The sequence below is a fragment of the Lepisosteus oculatus genome, chromosome 1 (assembly GCF_040954835.1).
Source record: "Lepisosteus oculatus isolate fLepOcu1 chromosome 1, fLepOcu1.hap2, whole genome shotgun sequence".
Lineage (NCBI taxonomy): Eukaryota > Metazoa > Chordata > Actinopteri > Semionotiformes > Lepisosteidae > Lepisosteus > Lepisosteus oculatus.
In genome coordinates, this window is record NC_090696.1 from 45347659 (window position 1) to 45366161 (window position 18503).

The window sequence follows — 18503 nt, forward strand, 5'->3', positions numbered from 1 at the left end:
AAGATTGAAAGGTTTCATTTTAAACAAAGTTTGATGAGCATCTTGGAGAAACATAGCCAAACGTTTCTGCCATTTTTTTTAAAGTTAGACAATGCTGTTGCTTTAATTTTGATTAAATTCTGAAATGTCAAAATAAAGAGACTTAAGAAGGCTAAACCTAATTATATATTTTTTAATTTTCCCAGCAAAGAATGATTGTTTTGCATTTAAATGGCATAATTTGTCTGTTAAAATCTGTTTTTCAGTCCTCAGACATTTATTTTGCTGTAATCCATTTTTATATTTGGATGAAATCTTGTTATTAAGAGTAAAAAAAAAACTATAAGTATTTTATGTGTTTTCTAACATACTATTTGATCAAATACAGTTTACTCACAATCATTACCTAGAAATTGGAATTCTGCTTTTTAAATGTCTCCTTTTTCTCCTGCAGAATAAGTGCGAAGTAGAGTGAAAGATTTCCTTCAACTGAAAGATTGATTGTCGTTGTAGTAATTCCAGACTTTGGTGTGTTTACCTTAAAGCCAGCAAAGTCCAAGTACACGAGCCGGTACATCCCAGGGGCAGGAGATCCTCAAGGGGACTTTCAGCTGGATATTGACGTCTCTGGCTTAATTTTCACTCACCATCCCCTCTTCAGCCGAGAGCATGTGCTGGCTGCCAGATTGGCCCAAATGTATGACCAGCACTTGACATGGCAGCAGAAGAATCTGACTGGCCTTCTCACTGACAAGGTCTGTGTTCTTCTTACATAGACATGTTAAACCTTTATCTCTCAGCAAGTTGGTCTTGCTTCTCGGGGTCTTTTCTGTTTGTTTTAATAATGGTTAGAATAGTTCACGCAGATTCATTTCGCTATAGAGCTTTAAGCTGTGTGTTTTAATAATACAATGGTATTTAATCAAGATTGTTAATCATGCCCATTATGATGAAAGAGCAGTGATTGTGAAGATTATGATGCATGCAGTCTTCTCACAGATGGTCAACATGTGGAGATCATTCCTTTGAAATTCTAATGAGTTGCAGAATATTTTGATTATCTTTTTGTATAACATTTGGTATTTAATATTTCTGTTATGGAATTATTTCAGTAGATTAATTTGTTATTTATGGCGTTTCAGAAAGCCGAAATATCTATTAATCACTTTATGAAATTAGCTGTTCAAGTAGAACTCTTTTGAAATGTGTACAGTGGAGCAAGGAGATTTGTAAAGGTAAGTGGAACAGTGGAGAACATGTTCCTGTTGACAGCCACAGTACACATCATGGGGCAAGTCGTGAGCTCTGTATGATGACTACTGATGTCTATGTGGGCTTGCTTGCTTGGAAGGGCGTGGAATGCAGTGTCATCAAAGTATAGTTTTTGCCTATGGGAATGTGTTTCCCCCGATCCCCAGTTCTGTGCATACCAAAATCCTTCATTCTATGATGTTGTTTTCACAAACCATTATAAGTAATGTTATGACATGTTGAATTCATGTAATTTATTTTTATTCTTTAGCTACGAGCTTTGAGGAATGCTGTACGCAATATCGCAGAACAACACAGGGGACAAGACCTTGATCCTGTTACACAGCACAGGATACTAGAGTATAAAAGCGAGATCAGGTGAATCTTTTAGACCTTGGCATTGATTAATTATTTTTAGCTGTATTTTAAGTATAAAGTGATATTTTCAAGTCCTTGAAAACCATTAGTTTTTAGTGTTGTTTGACTATATACAAACTGTCGACATTATGTCATATCTCTTAAAGCTTCCATTCTTGAAGGTTTTGAATGAAAATAGTTCTTACATTTTTTCATTAATTTATCATCAGTTATTAATATATGATGTAATGAAAGTATTCATTTTTAAGAAAAGGGCCAAATAAGGTATTTTTCCTCATATATCATTTTATTTAGATTTATTTTTGTTTTACAGGCACACTCGCAAATTGCGTGACATGGAGCAAGAAAAGGACCGATCCTTATTGAAAAACATTGTGAAGGTCTGGAAGGAAATAAAATCCCTGAGAGAGTTTCAGAAATTCACTAATACACCACTCAAGCTCTACCTCAGAAGGTATGTTATAAAAGTATCAATATCAATACTGTGTTTCTATTCACACCACAGATCTCTGTCCAATATGGATTTGGGTCCTTCTGACATCACCAGGTTCCAATTGAAAGTGACTCTGTAGTGTTCAAGTATTGCATATGCTTCTTTTTTGGTGTTTACATTGTAGCTTAGCATTCTCAAATTTGTTGATGGAAAATGTGTAATTATCAGCAATACAATGTTTAATGGGTGATATTTCAAACTCTTGCACATTAGAGCTATATAATTTTCAAAATAGTGTGCTGACTTATAATGTGACTTTAAATGCTTGAATGAATGGCTACTTTATATCATGACTCTTTTAAAACATTCATAGTATTTTGTCTGTCTGTGGTGGTGATGGTGGTCGTGGTATCTCAGACCTTTCTAAAATGTAAGAGGACTAAAAACTGTGCTATTGATATTGGTTTGACTGCAAAGCCTTTAAATGCACTTAAACGATTTGTATTTGAGGGAGGAAGTGGACCGGGTGGCAGATGAGCAATCTTATGAATCTGAAATTCAGGCAGAGATCTGTGAGCTCAAGGATGAGTTTGAGGAGGAATATCTGAAGAAGCTCTCTGAATATAAAACAAAATATGAGGAGTGGAAAGCCTGGAAAAAGAAGCAAGTAGGTTATCATTATAAAGAGAAAATGCTTTTAATTTTTTTTGAATGACTTTAATTTTCTAAATTAACACATTTGGTATTATATTGTCTTAATTTGGGAATTAATAGCCTCATATTGTGGACATTATTTGTTATTGTAGCACATTCTGGGTGGAGGGTGCATGTTCTTCCTGTTTTTCCTGGAAGAATCCTGTTTTTGGATACTGTAGTTTCCTCTCCTCTTCCAAAGATGCACTGGCATCTCTGAATTGTGCTTTCTTCTTTGTGTCCTGCAATGGACTAGTGACCACTCCTTCTTGTTGCTCTGCCTTGTACTCTGTGCTTTTAGGATAGGCGCCAGATAATGACTCTTAATAAGCAACTTTATGGTAAAGCATGTTTATTTTAGACATTTGTATAGATATTATGAGTTATATAAATGCGCTGTTGTCTCCAATTTGATTTCATGATAATTGCTTTTGAAGGTCTCAATGTGATTACATAAAAATGCCATTGCTTTTTAAAAATGTGTGAGTTCATTGATTATCATTAATCATTTTGTTGTCAAGAAAATGCTAACATTAGCTTGTCTTCAACTACAGTCTAAAGCTGAATGCATGTCAAACAGATTGAGGACCAAAAATGCACAATATGGGACTGAGAGAACCACATTTATCTTCATGCTTTATTCTGCTTGTCCAAAAGGCGAGAAAGAAAAAGAAGAAAAAACAGCAGCTACAAGATGAAGGGGAAGATGAGGGTCCTGGGCAGAGTGACATAGAGATGGGGGAAGAGCCACTAAAACCAACGCTTCCTGAGCCACTTGATGAAGAGGCACTGGAGCAGCAGGTCCGGGAGAAAGCAGCCAACATCCGCAGGAAACCAGGGGAGTCTGTCCTCCTCCCTGAGCTGAGCAATACTGGCAGTGTCACACCCAATGAGCAGTGCCCAAGGTGACCACTCGTATTTCAGACTACTGCTCAGCAGAGAGACAGTCAAAAGCTTTTGTATTCTTGTGGGTTAATAAACATGGAAGCCTGAAAATTGTTTCACTTTATTAATTTCACAAGTACCAGTTGTGGTTAATGAAGTCAAGAGGTTATCTGGGAACTGTACTAAACAGCTGACAATGAATTGGCAGAACATGGATAGTGGTGGTGCATTACATCTGGATGAGGTTATGTTTTAGCTTGATCTGAATTTTGTGTATAACTGGTGTTCTTTGTCAAAGCTTTTTATGAACCTCTTGTTTGTCAGTTGCATGTTTTCTTTGGATATTGCAGGCTAGTACTTCATCTATAACGTCTGTGTATTTTGAAACTGGTTGTGTTCACATGGAAACCTTTTTTTACTTTCTAGGGGAGAAGTATCAAGAAGGGAAGATGTCCTTAAACGTTCTGTATTTGCAAAAGTTCTTTACAACAATAAGGAAGTTTCTAGGACTGCAAGCCGTGCATTAAACTCTGATTTCAGAGTTCACTTTGGGCAGATCTTTAATTTGAAAATAGTCAATTGGCCAGAAAGTGTCAAGCTGCAGGTAGGTAACAGCTTTGATATTATTAAAGTTCCAAACTTCACAGGCATGGAATAACGAAAAAAGTAAACAACTGAATCAGACTATGGAGGGAATAGTATTAGTTTAAGAGCTTTGATTGAAACTTGTTTATTTGAACTCAAAATTAATGTTTTAATTTTGTGTTATTAAAGTAATAAACACATAAAAACTAATTCTTATTTGAAACTAAAGCATGGTGTAATTAACATATAAATATCAAAAAGCACATCAAAATTCACTTAGGTTAATTTTAGGCACCAGTTACACTGAAGCATACAATCTGATTAAGTTCGGTGTTCTTTAATTTCAACTATTACACATAGCATTGATTAGTGACCTAACATATACATAACATTAAGAAGTAAGAAGGGTTACAAATGAAAGGAGGCCTAAATAAGGATATTATTTTCAACAACGTGTCTATGTAGCTTGTTCCATTCTCCCACACGTCTCTAAATAAGTACCTCCTATTCTCGAATTTAAATGCATGTCCTTGTTTTATTTGAATGGGGCTACATATAATGTTATGGATATATTTTTAACTTGCAAAGGAACAGATAAAGGTGTATCCCGTGCTGAAAGGAGAAGAAAAGAGACACAATGTTTTAGCTGTGGAGCCTCCACACTTGAAGAAGGCTCCACAGCCAAAATGTTGTCTCTTTTCTTTTCTTTTCAGCATGGAATAAGCCTTTACCTGTTCCTTTCAGCCTATGCATTCTGACGCAGCTACCTACTGGAACTATTTTTAACTTGTTTCATCCAAAAAACTAAATGAAAACTTTATTTGTAGTTGTTGATCTTTGCCTGTCTAATTGTTTTATTTACTTTTAATACACATTAGAACAAATTTACCTGCAGTGAATTAAAGGGTCTATCTAATGTCTTGGATAAAAAAAGTACTCATGGATAAAACTGTTAAAATGCAAAGAGATTTTCTTTAAAGCTTTTCTTAATCCATTTTTATATGTATACAGTACATAAAAACATAGAAATGACTAGCATGTCATTTGAAAAGCCATTTTCACGGTGGCATAAATAAAATGTCCTTTTTTGCTTGTTTGCTTGTTGACAGCCAATACAACAATCTTTTTGAGATTCACATATGGGTATAATGTATGGTTACATTCAGTTTTTCTTTCCTGTATTATTTATTGTGTGCCTTTTGTTTAAACTCTGTAGAGGAGATTTCGAAAAGCCCAAATATTATATATTTTCTCTTGATTTGTTTTAAACACAGGTTATTTTGTAATTCCAGAAACATTGAAGAGAAACATATACAGATATAAAGAGAGTTTATAAACTCAAACAAAGATGCAGAAAGAGCAGTCTAAAACGAGATCTCAGAGTCTGCGCCCCAGCATTGAGGAAGAATAGCAGTGTTTCCTAAGACAGTGTGGAGAGACAGAAAGATGGTTCAGATACTTCTGAGAAAGCATGGAGAGACAGAATAGACACTAGAACAAAGACAGATGAATATGGCAGCAACAGACAGCAAAGGATGGACACTGCAATTTGATCGATGTGCAGTGGTTCTAAAATTCAATACTTAAGGTTGGCTATAACAAATGTAAATCACTATATTAATCAATTCGTACAGGTATTGCTTGCATTGTTTGAAAACATACAGTAATAATATCTATATGTGTTTAGTCAAAGGGATTTTTGGTAAAACTTTCTATTTTAAATAGAATGAACTGTTTTAACCTTTTTCAGATTTTTGAGACAGTGGGATCCTCCCATACCTTGCTAGCAGAAGTGTTTGTTCCTGTCCCAGAGACAACAGTTCTCACAGGGAGTGCCCCCTCTGAAGAACTGGAGTTCAGCAGTAACCAGCGTGTTATGTTTGACCATGAGGGGGTAGGCAGTGGTAAGTTTTAATCATTCTCTCAGATTAAACCACAGAAAACTGGAATTCTTATTATCATAAGGAAGCAAATTTATCTGAATAAATAAAAAAAAATGTACATTGTCATGACAAAATAAAACGCTTTGTATTACCAAATGTTTTTACAAAGACATATTTGTGAATAAATATTGACTAAAGGAGTTATAATACCACAAAAGTGTAATTACATAGCTATATATGCTTGGTCTGGATTGAAATTATCATAGTTCTGGATTATGCTTTTAATATGTCACAGTATAATATTGCATAAATAAATTCAATGGTACTACATTATACACCATATGTTTATCAAGAACAAAAAATAGGTATGTTTCTCCTAATTTTAAGAATATCCATAATTCTCTTGTATTCCAGATGTGCCCTTTTCATTTGAGGCTGATGGCAGTAACAAGCTGATCTTGTTGACCTCTGGTAGATTGTCCTGCAGTGTTTCTTGGGCTGTGGGAGAGAACAGTGTTCCTCTGGTCCCCCCTGTAGCCCAGCAGACTGGGGGAGTACACAGGTATCTATGTGCTAGCTGACAAAGTATGATATATATGAGAATCAGTCAATAAATAGAGGGAATGTTGTTGTTTCTAACAGTGCATGTGTACAGTAACCAGTAACAAGTAGTTCTTGTCAACTGCTTCCATATGACCCTTTAAACAGTAACAGATACAGCATGCTACGCACTGTGGAGAACAATATTGAAGTTAGGTCTATTACAGTGTTGAGAGGTTCTCACAGCCATTGTTATTCTGCATCATGACCAGAGCTAGGGTTAGTGTGCAGTGCATTGTGGAGTGTGGTTCGCCCACTGACCTTACAGTCTGGAATTTGCACTGTGCCAATTTCACTTTTGGTCCAAAGAAGGTTAGAACCTTAATGATGACAAAAAGGGTCTTAGGGATTAGTCAATTGAATTTTATTAGGGGGCCATCATTATCGTTGTACAGCTCATTGCAAACTTATGAATGTGCCAGAGGACTATATTGAAAACTGAAAGTCTTCTGAACCCCTGAAGTGAATTTGTGAATAATTCACCAGTGCACTTCACTAACCGCCGTATATTTTTTTCAGTCAATTACTGTTATTTACATTAGAAGACTAGAAAGCACATATTTGTGTAGCCTTAATATAGACAATAATGGTAAGTGTAATTGAAGTGATGGTGGGACCAGACAGTGTAAAACATTACAGAACTACGTGTACATACCAAATATGAAGTACTATTTGAAAATTGTTTGACAGATGTTGTACTTAATTAAGCTGTTTTAGCAGATTAAATGAAATTCAGTAATCTTCATAAACTGATTCTTTATTCTTGCCCCGAAATTGAACTGCACTGAGAGAAAAAAGACATTTGTAGAATAAAGTGTACTTTATCCTTTAAAGTATCCTTTTCCTTTAACATGAATGCATTACAAAAGACAATGTTTATGACAAAATGCATTGGGTTCAAATGGTGTTTTTTCTCTTTGAAGTGCACTGAAGCAGCTTGATGCTATTGCATGTATTGGAGCCTCTGGATTAAGTGACATGAAGAAGCTGGCAAAATGGGCAGCTGAGTCCCGTCTGGATCCAAATGACCCCAGTAATGCTGCACTTATGCAGCTTCTAACTGTAAGAGATTAAGATTTATCCTGTTATCTACCCATGTACCTGCAGTGTCAGTGAAATGAAGTTAAAGGCATGCTATCTGTCTGCTGCCAGACCTTCATAAACTCTCAGGGTCAAGTATTACATGGGAAAAAAAGTATAAATTTTTGTAGAGATTTAAAAAATATATAAATAATCTGTTAGAAAAAGTGTATTTGATTTGTTGTAATGTAGAAGTGGTTTTGGAAGATATTTTATTAAGAAAAATAGTGTTGGTCACGCGTAAATATAATTCCTGCAAATTATTTTGTTTCAGCTTTCTGGAAATGTTGAGCAAGTGAAATTTACAAACAAAAAATATTGTTCTAAAACTCACAGACAACAGAACATTTTAAGAGATTTTGCAAGGTAGTTCTAAACACTAATTTTAAATGTAATTATTCTAACTCTTCAATTTCTTTAGTTACGTTTCTGTAGGTATTTTCATTAAGCAGCTCCTTGACATGACTTATCAAACCATACAGATTAATCAGTAAGAATGTTATTCTTTCTTTCAGTATCATAGTTGTATTGTAATCTCACTACTGTTGTTGCATCCCTACTATTGTCACAGTGGTAAAATTGTGTGATTGTGTGGGATTAGATTGCCAGCAGTGGGGAGGTCCACGTGCCAGACTTCTTCCGACTGGAGCAGCTGCAGGAGGATTTTAACTTCATCTCTGAAGAGGAGTTTCAGAGATCCAAGAGGTTCAGGCTTTTGATGCTGAGGAACCAGGAAGTGACAGAGTTTCGTAACTATAAGAAAGTACCTGCATTGGACAGGGAGATCACGGATAAGGTGTTCCAGGTTAGATTTGTTTCAGCTATTTTTGTTTTTATTTTCTATATAGCACCTAAATAATAATAATAATAATTGCTTACACTTATATAGCGCTTTTCTGGACACTCCACTCAAAGCGCTTTACAGGTAATGGGGACTCCCCTCCACCACCACCAATGTGCAGCATCCACCTGGATGATGCGACGGCAGCCATAGTGCGCCAGAACGCTCAACACACATTAGCTATCAGTGGGGAGGAGAGCAGAGTAATGAATCCAATTCATAGATGGGGATTATTAGGAGGCCATGATTGGTAAGGGCCAATGGGAAATTTGGCCAGGAAGCCGGGGTTACACCCCTACTCTTTTCGAGAAACACCCTGGGATTTTTAATGACAACAGAGTCAGGACCTCGGTTTTACGTCTCATCCGAAGGATGGCGCCTGTTTTACAGTATAGTGTCCCCGTCACTATACTGGGGCATTAGGACCCACATGGACCGCAGGGTGAGCGCCCCCTGCTGGCCCCACTAACACCTCTTCCAGCAGCAACCTTAGATTTTCCCAGGAGGTCTCCCATCCAGGTACTGACCAGGCTCCCACCTGCTTAGCTTCAGTAGGTTGCCAGTTGTGAGTTGCAGGGTGATATGGCTGCTAGCTTCAACCTCTTATATATTATATTGTGAGAATATATTAATATTGTGAGATATTATTTGTTAAAATGCCAAAAGCTTCAGTTCAATAATGTATTGTTAGTCCCGTTGGACATGTCGATAAGTCCCCGAATATAATAATAGTGGGCACTTCTTTTTTTAAATATAGCTCTAACATTTTAACTACATGCTTCAACCTAAGAGTAAAGTGTTAAAAATTAAAATTGCAGTTGAAAATATTTTCTTATGAAGAGGCTGAAAAGTCTTTAAGCGAAAAAAATAGAAACGTCAGTATCCTAAGTGAAGATTCTTAGTACCATTTGTGTAGAATTTCTATGATAGAAAACTTTTTGCTTTCCATTCAGGAATATGAAAAAAGACTGCGTGAGGGAGAGGTCATTGATATGAAGGATCATTTGGATGCTCACAGAGCACTGGTTGCCAAATATCTGCAAAAGGTGAGAGAAGTGCATCCTATTAAGTTTTTAAGACGGTGATTTGTACTGTTATTTCTGGGTTACAAAACACTTGTTTCTGTTACACAATTCATGTAAAATATCTAACTTATTAATATGTCTGCACTTATCATCTGTATTTTAAATCTGTGTACCACTATAATAATCCTATTATTTGCCATTTGATAAAAGAACTGTGAGGGGAAAAATGCACACAGTTTGCTTTTTAACTTATTTTGTATGTTTAATCATTCAATAATGACAGTAGTTTTCCCCTGGTTGACAAACGAATTTGCAGGTGCCAGTTTTCTGTAAGTGTCAGTGGTAATTCATATTGTTTTCCTTCCTAGGTCAGAGAGGCTGTGATGAATAGGTTTCTGATAGCAAAGCATCATTTTATCTTGTCCGACCTGGTTGTAGAAGAGGAGGTCCCAAGTATTGGGTAAAAAGAAGGATTCAAATACTTCTACTTGTATACTTGTTTGCCATTTTGCACCCAGGCCATCCCGATTGGTTCTGCATTTTCGTGGTGTATCATTTTAGTGCCCGTTATGTTTGGTATAGCAGAATATGAAAGTATTGTGAATTGAAATACATTTTTTATTTCTGATTGAATCTTAATCTTTTCAACTTCATTAGAAATTTAGTTTCAGCTAATACACCTGACATCTTTTGAAAGTTGTTGACTGTGTTTGCAATGTCTTATTTTACCACAGGAATTAGGTAGAGTATTTTATTTTAAGTTTTTAACATAATAGGATCCCTTTTGCACAGTGCATTTGCTTTTTCCAAGATGTCATGGAAGTCCCTTTCCAGTATAAGTGAAATGTATACAGGTATGCATAATTTTCTTGACCCAGATCTTTCGTGGACAATTGGAATCTAAGAGTAAAACATATACAAAAAGACATACAGTAACATTTAAGTTGAGTCTAAGTCCACACAAGTCAAATACTGAATCTACATATATATAGTTATACATATAAATATATAGTTTTGGAAATAATTATGGAAAAGTCTATATATAATTTTAACTGTACTATAAAATGATTTTGTGTAAAAATAAAATTACAGTACCAAAATATTACAGTGTCATTGGTTATCAGGTAACAGGTAAAATGTCAAACATATATATAGTGCCTTGCAAAAGCATTCAGCCTCTACCAACAATATCACAGTTTGAATAATTACAAGTCATGGATAGGATCCTTTTCAAAGTTCTGACAAGTTTGTTGCGGATAGGTGAAGAACTGCAGTCATCATGCCTCACCATAAATTTTCCATTGAATTCAAGTAAGGACTTGACTGGGCCAGTCAAGGACATTCACTCTCTTCTTGACAGACAGCCTTAGTGTGGCTTTAGCCTTATAAATCTGGTCATTGCCATGCTGAAATTACCCCGGTTTAGAATACTGGGTATCTCTTGTATGTTTTCCTATGAATTCATCTGCGCTTTGCACTCTCCATTTTCCCTCCATCCTAACAATCTTCACAGTCCCTGCTTATAAGAAACATTCCTGTGTACATGATGATGCCAACACTATGCTAGACAGGTGAGATGGACTGACTGGATAATGTGCTGTGTTGGGCTTGTGTCAGACATAATGCCTTTGCATTTACACCAAAATGTTAATTTTTGTTTTGCAACATATCTGCTGTACATCTCAAAAGAGATTGAAGACGAGTCCTGTTCAGTAAAGGCATCTTTCATGTCAGTTATCATCAGAAGCCACCTTTGTATAGGGACCAGGGACCAGGATATTATCAAAATACAGTGTCAACCCTAATCTAAGCTTGCCTGGGATCATATTCAATTTAAGGCTTCTTTAACCTTGTTTCAAAAGGTCTTTTTTGTCTTCATGGTTGATTTGTCATTTCATTATGTGCGTTTCTTGAAATTCAAAATCTGTCTTATGATGGAAACTTAATGAGATAGGTTTATTTACTGTGAATTCAAGTTTAACCAATTTGATTATACACAGACAGAGATTATTATACTTTTTCCTGTGAACAATCAAACTATTCTTTTGTATATGAACTGATTGGCCATAGCCAATAGAATGATCTAATTTTCTTTAAAAGTCCAATTTATATACTATTAGCTTGTTTTATCTTTATCAGTCCTGTTTGTTATGATTACAAGCTCAGAATGTGATAAAATGTGGAAACTTTGCAAGGGGTGAAATACTTTTGCATGGCACTGTAGGTATGCTCAACGGCAATGTTATCATCGCATTTTTTAAAACTCAGCAATACTGTCATATTTATACTTTTTCAGGTTTTGAGGCAGGGTTGCACATCCTGAAGGGTTACCTGATAACTAGTGACCTTATCTACACGTCTTCCTTTGTGTCCATGACTAGATTACAGTTTTGTGAAGTGTATGTTGGCATTTCAAGTAGAAAGCCAAAAAGTATCGAACAAACACAACTACTCAAACCATATATACTGTATACAGTTAACATAATATGTTTATATTCCTAAATTAATATCGTTTATGACCTTCAGACACGTTATGCTCCTCTTCTTTTTATGTTCAGCTACTAAAATTTCCCTTTAGTTGTAAAATTCCATATTAATGTTTAGTATTAAGCAGATTTAAACATGCACAGTAAAGAGATTTTAAATGAAGAAATAATTTCACTAACAACCAATGCACCATGGGTGCCGCCTGTCAGTTATTTTGGCCAGCTAATCACATACCGCGGTATACCGCGCTAAACTGCAGATAATTCCGTGCAGTACAGGGTTTTACCGTGCATTTAAATGGCTGCATCTGCATGGTGAGAGACTATGCACAAGTACACATATTGAAGCGAATGCCACAGACGCTGAATGTAATATAGGAAACAACGCAACTTATTTAAAGCTTTGATTACAGACTGAAAATTCATTTTATATTACTTTAATTGATGTCTCTTCAAATACATAGTGAATCAGGATGTAGAATTTTATTTTCGCCATTTAAATTTTCTCTTTATTTGCAAATGCTACAAAACCATTTATAAATGGTATTTCCATATGAAAGAAAAGATGGATGTTGCTGTCTTTTGTTGAATAGAAGTCAAATACATGCTGTTTCTCTTTTCAGTCAGCATGTGCATATATACAAAAACATTTTTTTACAAAGAATCCAGGTTTCATTTAAAATGTTTTATTCTACAGAGTGCTTTGTATTTGATGTGCTGTCTCATTTATGTCCATTCTCTTTTATTTTCCATTTTCTTGGTTTGCTTTGCCTTATGTTTTAGTGCTGAGGGATCTGGGTATGTTATGATTGTTTTTTTTCCCCGCAGTACATTTATATTTATTTCAGTGTGTTTGTCTTGTGTGTAGTTAGTGCTTCACTAATTTAGCTTTAATGGTTTGAATGTATTCTTGTGTTTGTCTTTATATAAGCTTCTTGGGAACATTAGATTGTTTTGTTTTTTTAATATTATCTTATTTGAAAATTATGTTTTGCATAAGTACAGTATAAGCAGAATAAGGTCTTTTTCCACACTCATAGAAAGGACATGCATCTTTAACAGGAAACAAATATGTAAATTCTGAGTTTGTCTGAAGTATGAGTATTTGATAGTAGTACACTATGTAAAATAGGGTTTGGTTTAGTTTTTAATTTATGTTTGGTTTCTTGTTAGGGTTTTGGGCATCAATCTTTTCAAATTAACAGAACCCAAGCGTCCTCTTAAGCCCAGGAGAAAGGAGAGAAAGAAGGTGACAGCGCAGAACTTGTCAGATGGTGATATCAAACTTCTTGTGAATGTTGTTAGAGCCTATGATATTCCAATACGGAAACCCCAGACAAGGTAGGTGCCAAAAGAAGAAAAAAAACATTATTTAATTATGTTCAGTACAGCCATCAAGTTATTTTATTCAAATTTGAAAAAGTAAGTAATACTGAGAAGAATCTTTTTTCTTAATCTCATGAGTCAGTTAAGAAAATAAAATATTTGCAATGACATTTACAGACAACAAGCTATTGTTGCCCACAGATAAACAAAACAGTGGAAGAAAGAAAAGTAGTCTCAATAAAATGTTAAAATGAAATAAATTGCACCACCATTTTAACATGCTCATTATTGAATGGAATTGGAATTCAGTTTTAATGTACATCATCATACCTCTCTACAGTTATTTCTCTTGCTTTTGCCTTCATTATAAACTGTGCTGACACCTTCATAATGTTTGCTTTGTTTTTTTAGTAAATCCGTAGCATCAAAATCTGCTCGGTCTTTAACAGAATCGTTTACTGGGAATCCATCACAGAGTCCTGTACAGAATAATGACTGGCCACTAAACCAGGTAAACTGTACAGTAAGCTGTAAAGTGTTCTTATGAGAGAGTTAGCATCAGCTGGAGGAAAAATACACCTCTTTCCTGATTCTTAAAGCTCATAGACATGTGACTAGGATTACAGTTTGAGGATGCTCAGCCAATTGTATACCATAACTTCCCACCACAGTTAGTTCATGACAGCCCCGGCTCTCCCATGAACTACAGGGCGCCGCTCTAGTTTTGCTTGTTGGATCACAAGAAATCCCCTAGTACTCTTAATTTCTGTAGATGAGTTTTATTGGAGTTCCTTGATTTACAGCTTTAGGTTTCAGACTTAGATCCAGATAAATAAGATAATAATTTTTAAACATGATTTGGAAAGGACCATAATTATAGGTTGTTGTTATTATTTCATTACATACAGTTGTATGCCAACGTTTGGGCACCCCTGGCCAAATGACATGTTTTGTTGATTTTCTAAGTGAAAAGAAGTTGACACAACCTCTGCAGCGAGCACAATTAAACTTGACATATTTCTGTAAATGTTGATGCACAGCTATCATTTATTTGCTAAATTTAACAGATTGAAAAAAATAAAACAGTAAGTGTGGCATGTGCAAAAGTTTGGGCACTCTATCAGTCAGTACTTGGTGACACCCGCTTTGGCAGAAATCACAGCTTCCAAATGTTTCTTGTATCCAGCTAACAGTCTTTCTGTTCTTGCTTTAGGAATTTTTTCCCACTCTTCCTTGCAGAACGGTTCTAGTTCAGAAATATTCCTACGTCATCTTGCATGCAGTGCGTGTTTGAGATCTACCCACAGATTTTCAATAATATTCATTTTGGGTCTGTGAAGGCCATTCCAAAACCTTCATCTTTCATTTCTTAAAGTACTTCATGGTTGATTTTGAGGTATTTTTTGAAACATTGTCTTGTTGTTATATCCAACCTCTTTTCAGCTTCAGTTTCTTCACTGACTGTGGGACATTAGCTTCCAGGATGACACTTAGTAGAATCCATTCTTCCCTCTACCCACACAATATTTCCTGTGCCACTGGCTGCCACACAACCCCAAAGCATAATAGATCCACCACCATTTTTAACAGTTGGCAAGGTGTTCTTTTCTTCAAATGCTTCTCCTTTTTTCTCCAAACGTACCCTTGGTGATTATAGCCAAATAATTCAATTTTTACTTCATCAGACCACAGCACTTGGTTCCAAAATGCCTCTGGCTTATGTAAGTGTTGTGTTGCATACTTCAGATGTTACCTTTTGTGATGAGATCGCAGGTAAGGTTTCTTTCGGATGACTCTTCCATGTAGATCATGTTTGTGCAAGCAAAACTGCACTGACCAGTGCAACACTATGCCTGTGCCAGCTAAACCTTCCTGCAGGTCCTTTGCAGTGATATGGGGGTTTTGTTTTGCATTCCTGACCAGTCTACAAGCAGTTCTACAGTTAGAGATTTTTCTTGGTTTTCCAGATCTTGTCTTGACTTCAACAGTTCCCCTTAATTTCCATTTCTTAATGACATTTCGGACAGTGGAAATTGCAAGCAGGAAGCGTTTAGATATCTTTTTATAGCCTTCCCCTGTTTTGTAAGAGTCAGTTATCTTTATTTTCTGATCCTTAGTCATCTGCTTAGAGGAGACCATGGTTCTTGAGTGTAAGCACAACACCCTGAGAGGTTCGAAGAGTCAGAGAACTTATGAAGCTCTGGAATTGTCATCACCTAACTTAGATTAAGGCCTAACGAGTCAATTTAGTTCTGAGACCTTACAAAAAATTACGTTAGTGGATCAACTGGAAGGGTGCCCAAACTTTTGCACATGCCACATTTACTGTTTTATTTTTTTCAATCTGTTAAATTTATCAAGTAAATAGTAACTGAGCATTAATATTTGCAGAAACATGTCAAGTTTAATTTTGTTCGCTGCAGAGGTTGTGTTAACTTCTTTTCACTTAGAAAATCAACAAAACATGTAATTTGGTCAGGGGTACTCAAACTTTTGCACAAAACTGTACATACATCAGACTTGATTTTTTCCCGTTTCTTTATCATAATGATTAACGATGATTTTCTTTGAGTGATGGTTTTGGAACACAGCAAAAATCAATAACAATAACCTTTTTTAAAAAAAATATTATTTTCTACCAGGTTTTGATTCGTCCGTTTGTAGAAGTTACATTTCAGCGCACTGTGCGACAAACGACAGCAGCAGATGGGCCTAACCCAAACTGGAATGAGGAACTAGAACTACCCTTCAGGTAACTACGGCAGCAGACTAAGATCACAGCCATCCTCGGCATTAGCAACCCGTGCCTTTTTTTTGGCTATTCTGATGTTAAAACGTCCGAAACCTAACTTTCATTTTTCACTCTCTCAGTTACATTTGTTGTTCATTAAAAAGAAACCTTTATGTGGACCAGGTGATTTTTATTGTAGTTTTGACTGATGTTCCAGAACAAGACTGTTTCCAAACTGCAAGTAGTGTAAAACTGGCTAGCTTTTGCTATACTTCTATACTTCTATAAATGCTTCTACACCTGAAGAAGTCTCTACGGCCGAAATGTGTTTTCTTTCTTCTATTTTCAGCATGGAATAAACCTATTACTTGTTCCTACATCCTTCTGTACTTCTGTTTGTCTCTTTCAGAGCCCCCAATGGGGATTACAGTACAACTAGCTTGCAGTCAATAAAGGATGATATCTTCATCAACGTCTTCGACGAAATCCTATATGATGTGGTACAGGTGGGTGGTAAAACTATGCTTGACAAATGTTGACAATATTTTCTGTTTTATTTGACTGAATATGTCAGTGCAGGTGCCGTTGACCATCAGCATCTTGATGTAATTTTTACAGGATGACCGAGAAAGAGGAAGTGAAATTCATACTCGGATTGAGAGGCACTGGCTGGGATCTGTCAGGATTCCTTTCACCACCATTTATTTACAGTCGCGGGTAAACATTGAACATAATACACCTAATTTAAGATGTATATTCTAAATACATATACTGTGCAATGAAACAATTGGTAATCTATTAAACTCTAAGTCCCTTGATATAATGATAACAAAAGCAAATTGGAATTTGCAGCTGTAATTTGTTCATAAACTGCAGATGTGATGCAACATTGCACCTCTATTGCACTTTCATGTTGGTTGTAGGTATTTTAACTTTGCAGTCTACTGAACAAGGAAGTAATAATTGACGATTAAGTAGCATTCTTTAAAGACATTGCACAGCAGGCATTGATTACACAGATGATTATATTGTAAGTTCTTGTTCATAGAGTAACAACATTCAACATCAGTGCACCCACCATTTTTTTTTAATTGATGAATGTTTCAATCATTACAATTGGTCTGGAAAATTTAATGTGTGTTGGGCTCAAAATGTAATTTTGTCTAAATCATTCATCTGAATTGCAACATTTTTTCATTCTTTTAGGAACAAAAAATTTAAAAGTGCTGTAGAAAACAGAGCATGAACTGTTGACGATCAGCATCTAGGTTCTAAATTGGCACTTTAAGTGTAAATTCAGTTTGAACTTTTGTATTTTGTGTATTTTGTATTTTTTCTGTAGATCGATGGTACTTTTAAGATTAATACACCACCAGTGCTGCTGGGTTACAGCAAGGAGCACAGTCTGGCTAGTGAGGGAGGTTATGATGCAGTGAGGTGTCTGAGTGAGGGCTCTTACATTACGCTCTTCATAACCATTGAGCCCCAGCTGGTGCCTGGAGAAACACAGAGAGAAAAGGTACATTCTGGTTGTCTGTTTGACTTCCCTACTACACTGTGTGGTCACAAGGCAATTCCTGTCCCTAGATGGGATAGGTTCTTCCATTTATTGTTGTGAAATGGCTCTCAATTTCTAAGCTGAACTTACTGTTTGCTTATTTGATTGTCTTTCATGACTTTTGCAATTACTAATTATTACATTTCTGAAACCTGGAGGATTCCAGCTACTGAAAACTAGTGTCCTAGGCTTTTTACCCTTTGTGATGCCTTTGTGTTTACCAGTCTTTGAATGCTTGCTACAGAAGTTGCATTCTACATACATTTTTCTTGAAAGTTTCTTGGTGCATTTTGGACATAGTCTGGTTTTTATTCTGTTTTATTACTAACCTGCATTTACAGTATACAATAAAGTATTTTTTCTTTTTACATATGCCAGTCTTAATTTCAAATTTTAAAGTGTCCAGCTCTTAACATTTTGCTGATTTCATAGATGCATTTTTCTTTCATTTTTAGAGTTTTTGTTCAGTTTGCTTTGTTTTTCTTTAATTTTTGCTGCTATTCTTTAGATGAAGGAGATGAAGGTAAAGTTTCAAGATATTTATGTCGTTTTTAGGAAACAGTTCCTCTTTTTGTACAAACATGTTCTTCTGTGTTGTGCAGTACACACCTGTGTAGTTTAACACATCTTCTAGCTAGTGTTATATAATGTTTAATTTGTGTTCATTTAATTTTGATGCAGTGCAATTTGAAGCCTTAATTAAACATTCAGTTGAAAGTGTGATTTTAGAGGTTTTAAATGTTTCTATTGTTTTAAACATGAAGTTGTC

The 18503-nt window shown here is 35.6% G+C and overlaps 1 protein-coding gene across 5 annotated transcripts in view; it reads left to right on the forward strand.

Annotated features, from left to right (window-relative positions):
- cc2d2a (coiled-coil and C2 domain containing 2A) overlaps positions 1-18503 on the forward strand; it is a 44597-nt gene that overhangs the window by 19786 nt on the left and 6308 nt on the right. For all 5 annotated transcript variants that reach the window (XM_069190398.1, XM_015345024.2, XM_069190402.1 and 2 more), the window contains 18 exons: positions 525-734; positions 1502-1608; positions 1922-2062; positions 2552-2708; positions 3392-3639; positions 4046-4223; positions 5955-6108; positions 6502-6649; positions 7611-7749; positions 8369-8572; positions 9562-9654; positions 10002-10093; positions 13293-13460; positions 13857-13956; positions 16088-16197; positions 16586-16682; positions 16795-16893; positions 17519-17695. In XM_069190398.1, the coding sequence (XP_069046499.1) occupies positions 525-734; positions 1502-1608; positions 1922-2062; positions 2552-2708; positions 3392-3639; positions 4046-4223; positions 5955-6108; positions 6502-6649; positions 7611-7749; positions 8369-8572; positions 9562-9654; positions 10002-10093; positions 13293-13460; positions 13857-13956; positions 16088-16197; positions 16586-16682; positions 16795-16893; positions 17519-17695 (2622 nt within the window). The remainder of the gene's footprint in view (positions 1-524; positions 735-1501; positions 1609-1921; positions 2063-2551; positions 2709-3391; positions 3640-4045; positions 4224-5954; positions 6109-6501; positions 6650-7610; positions 7750-8368; positions 8573-9561; positions 9655-10001; positions 10094-13292; positions 13461-13856; positions 13957-16087; positions 16198-16585; positions 16683-16794; positions 16894-17518; positions 17696-18503) is intronic.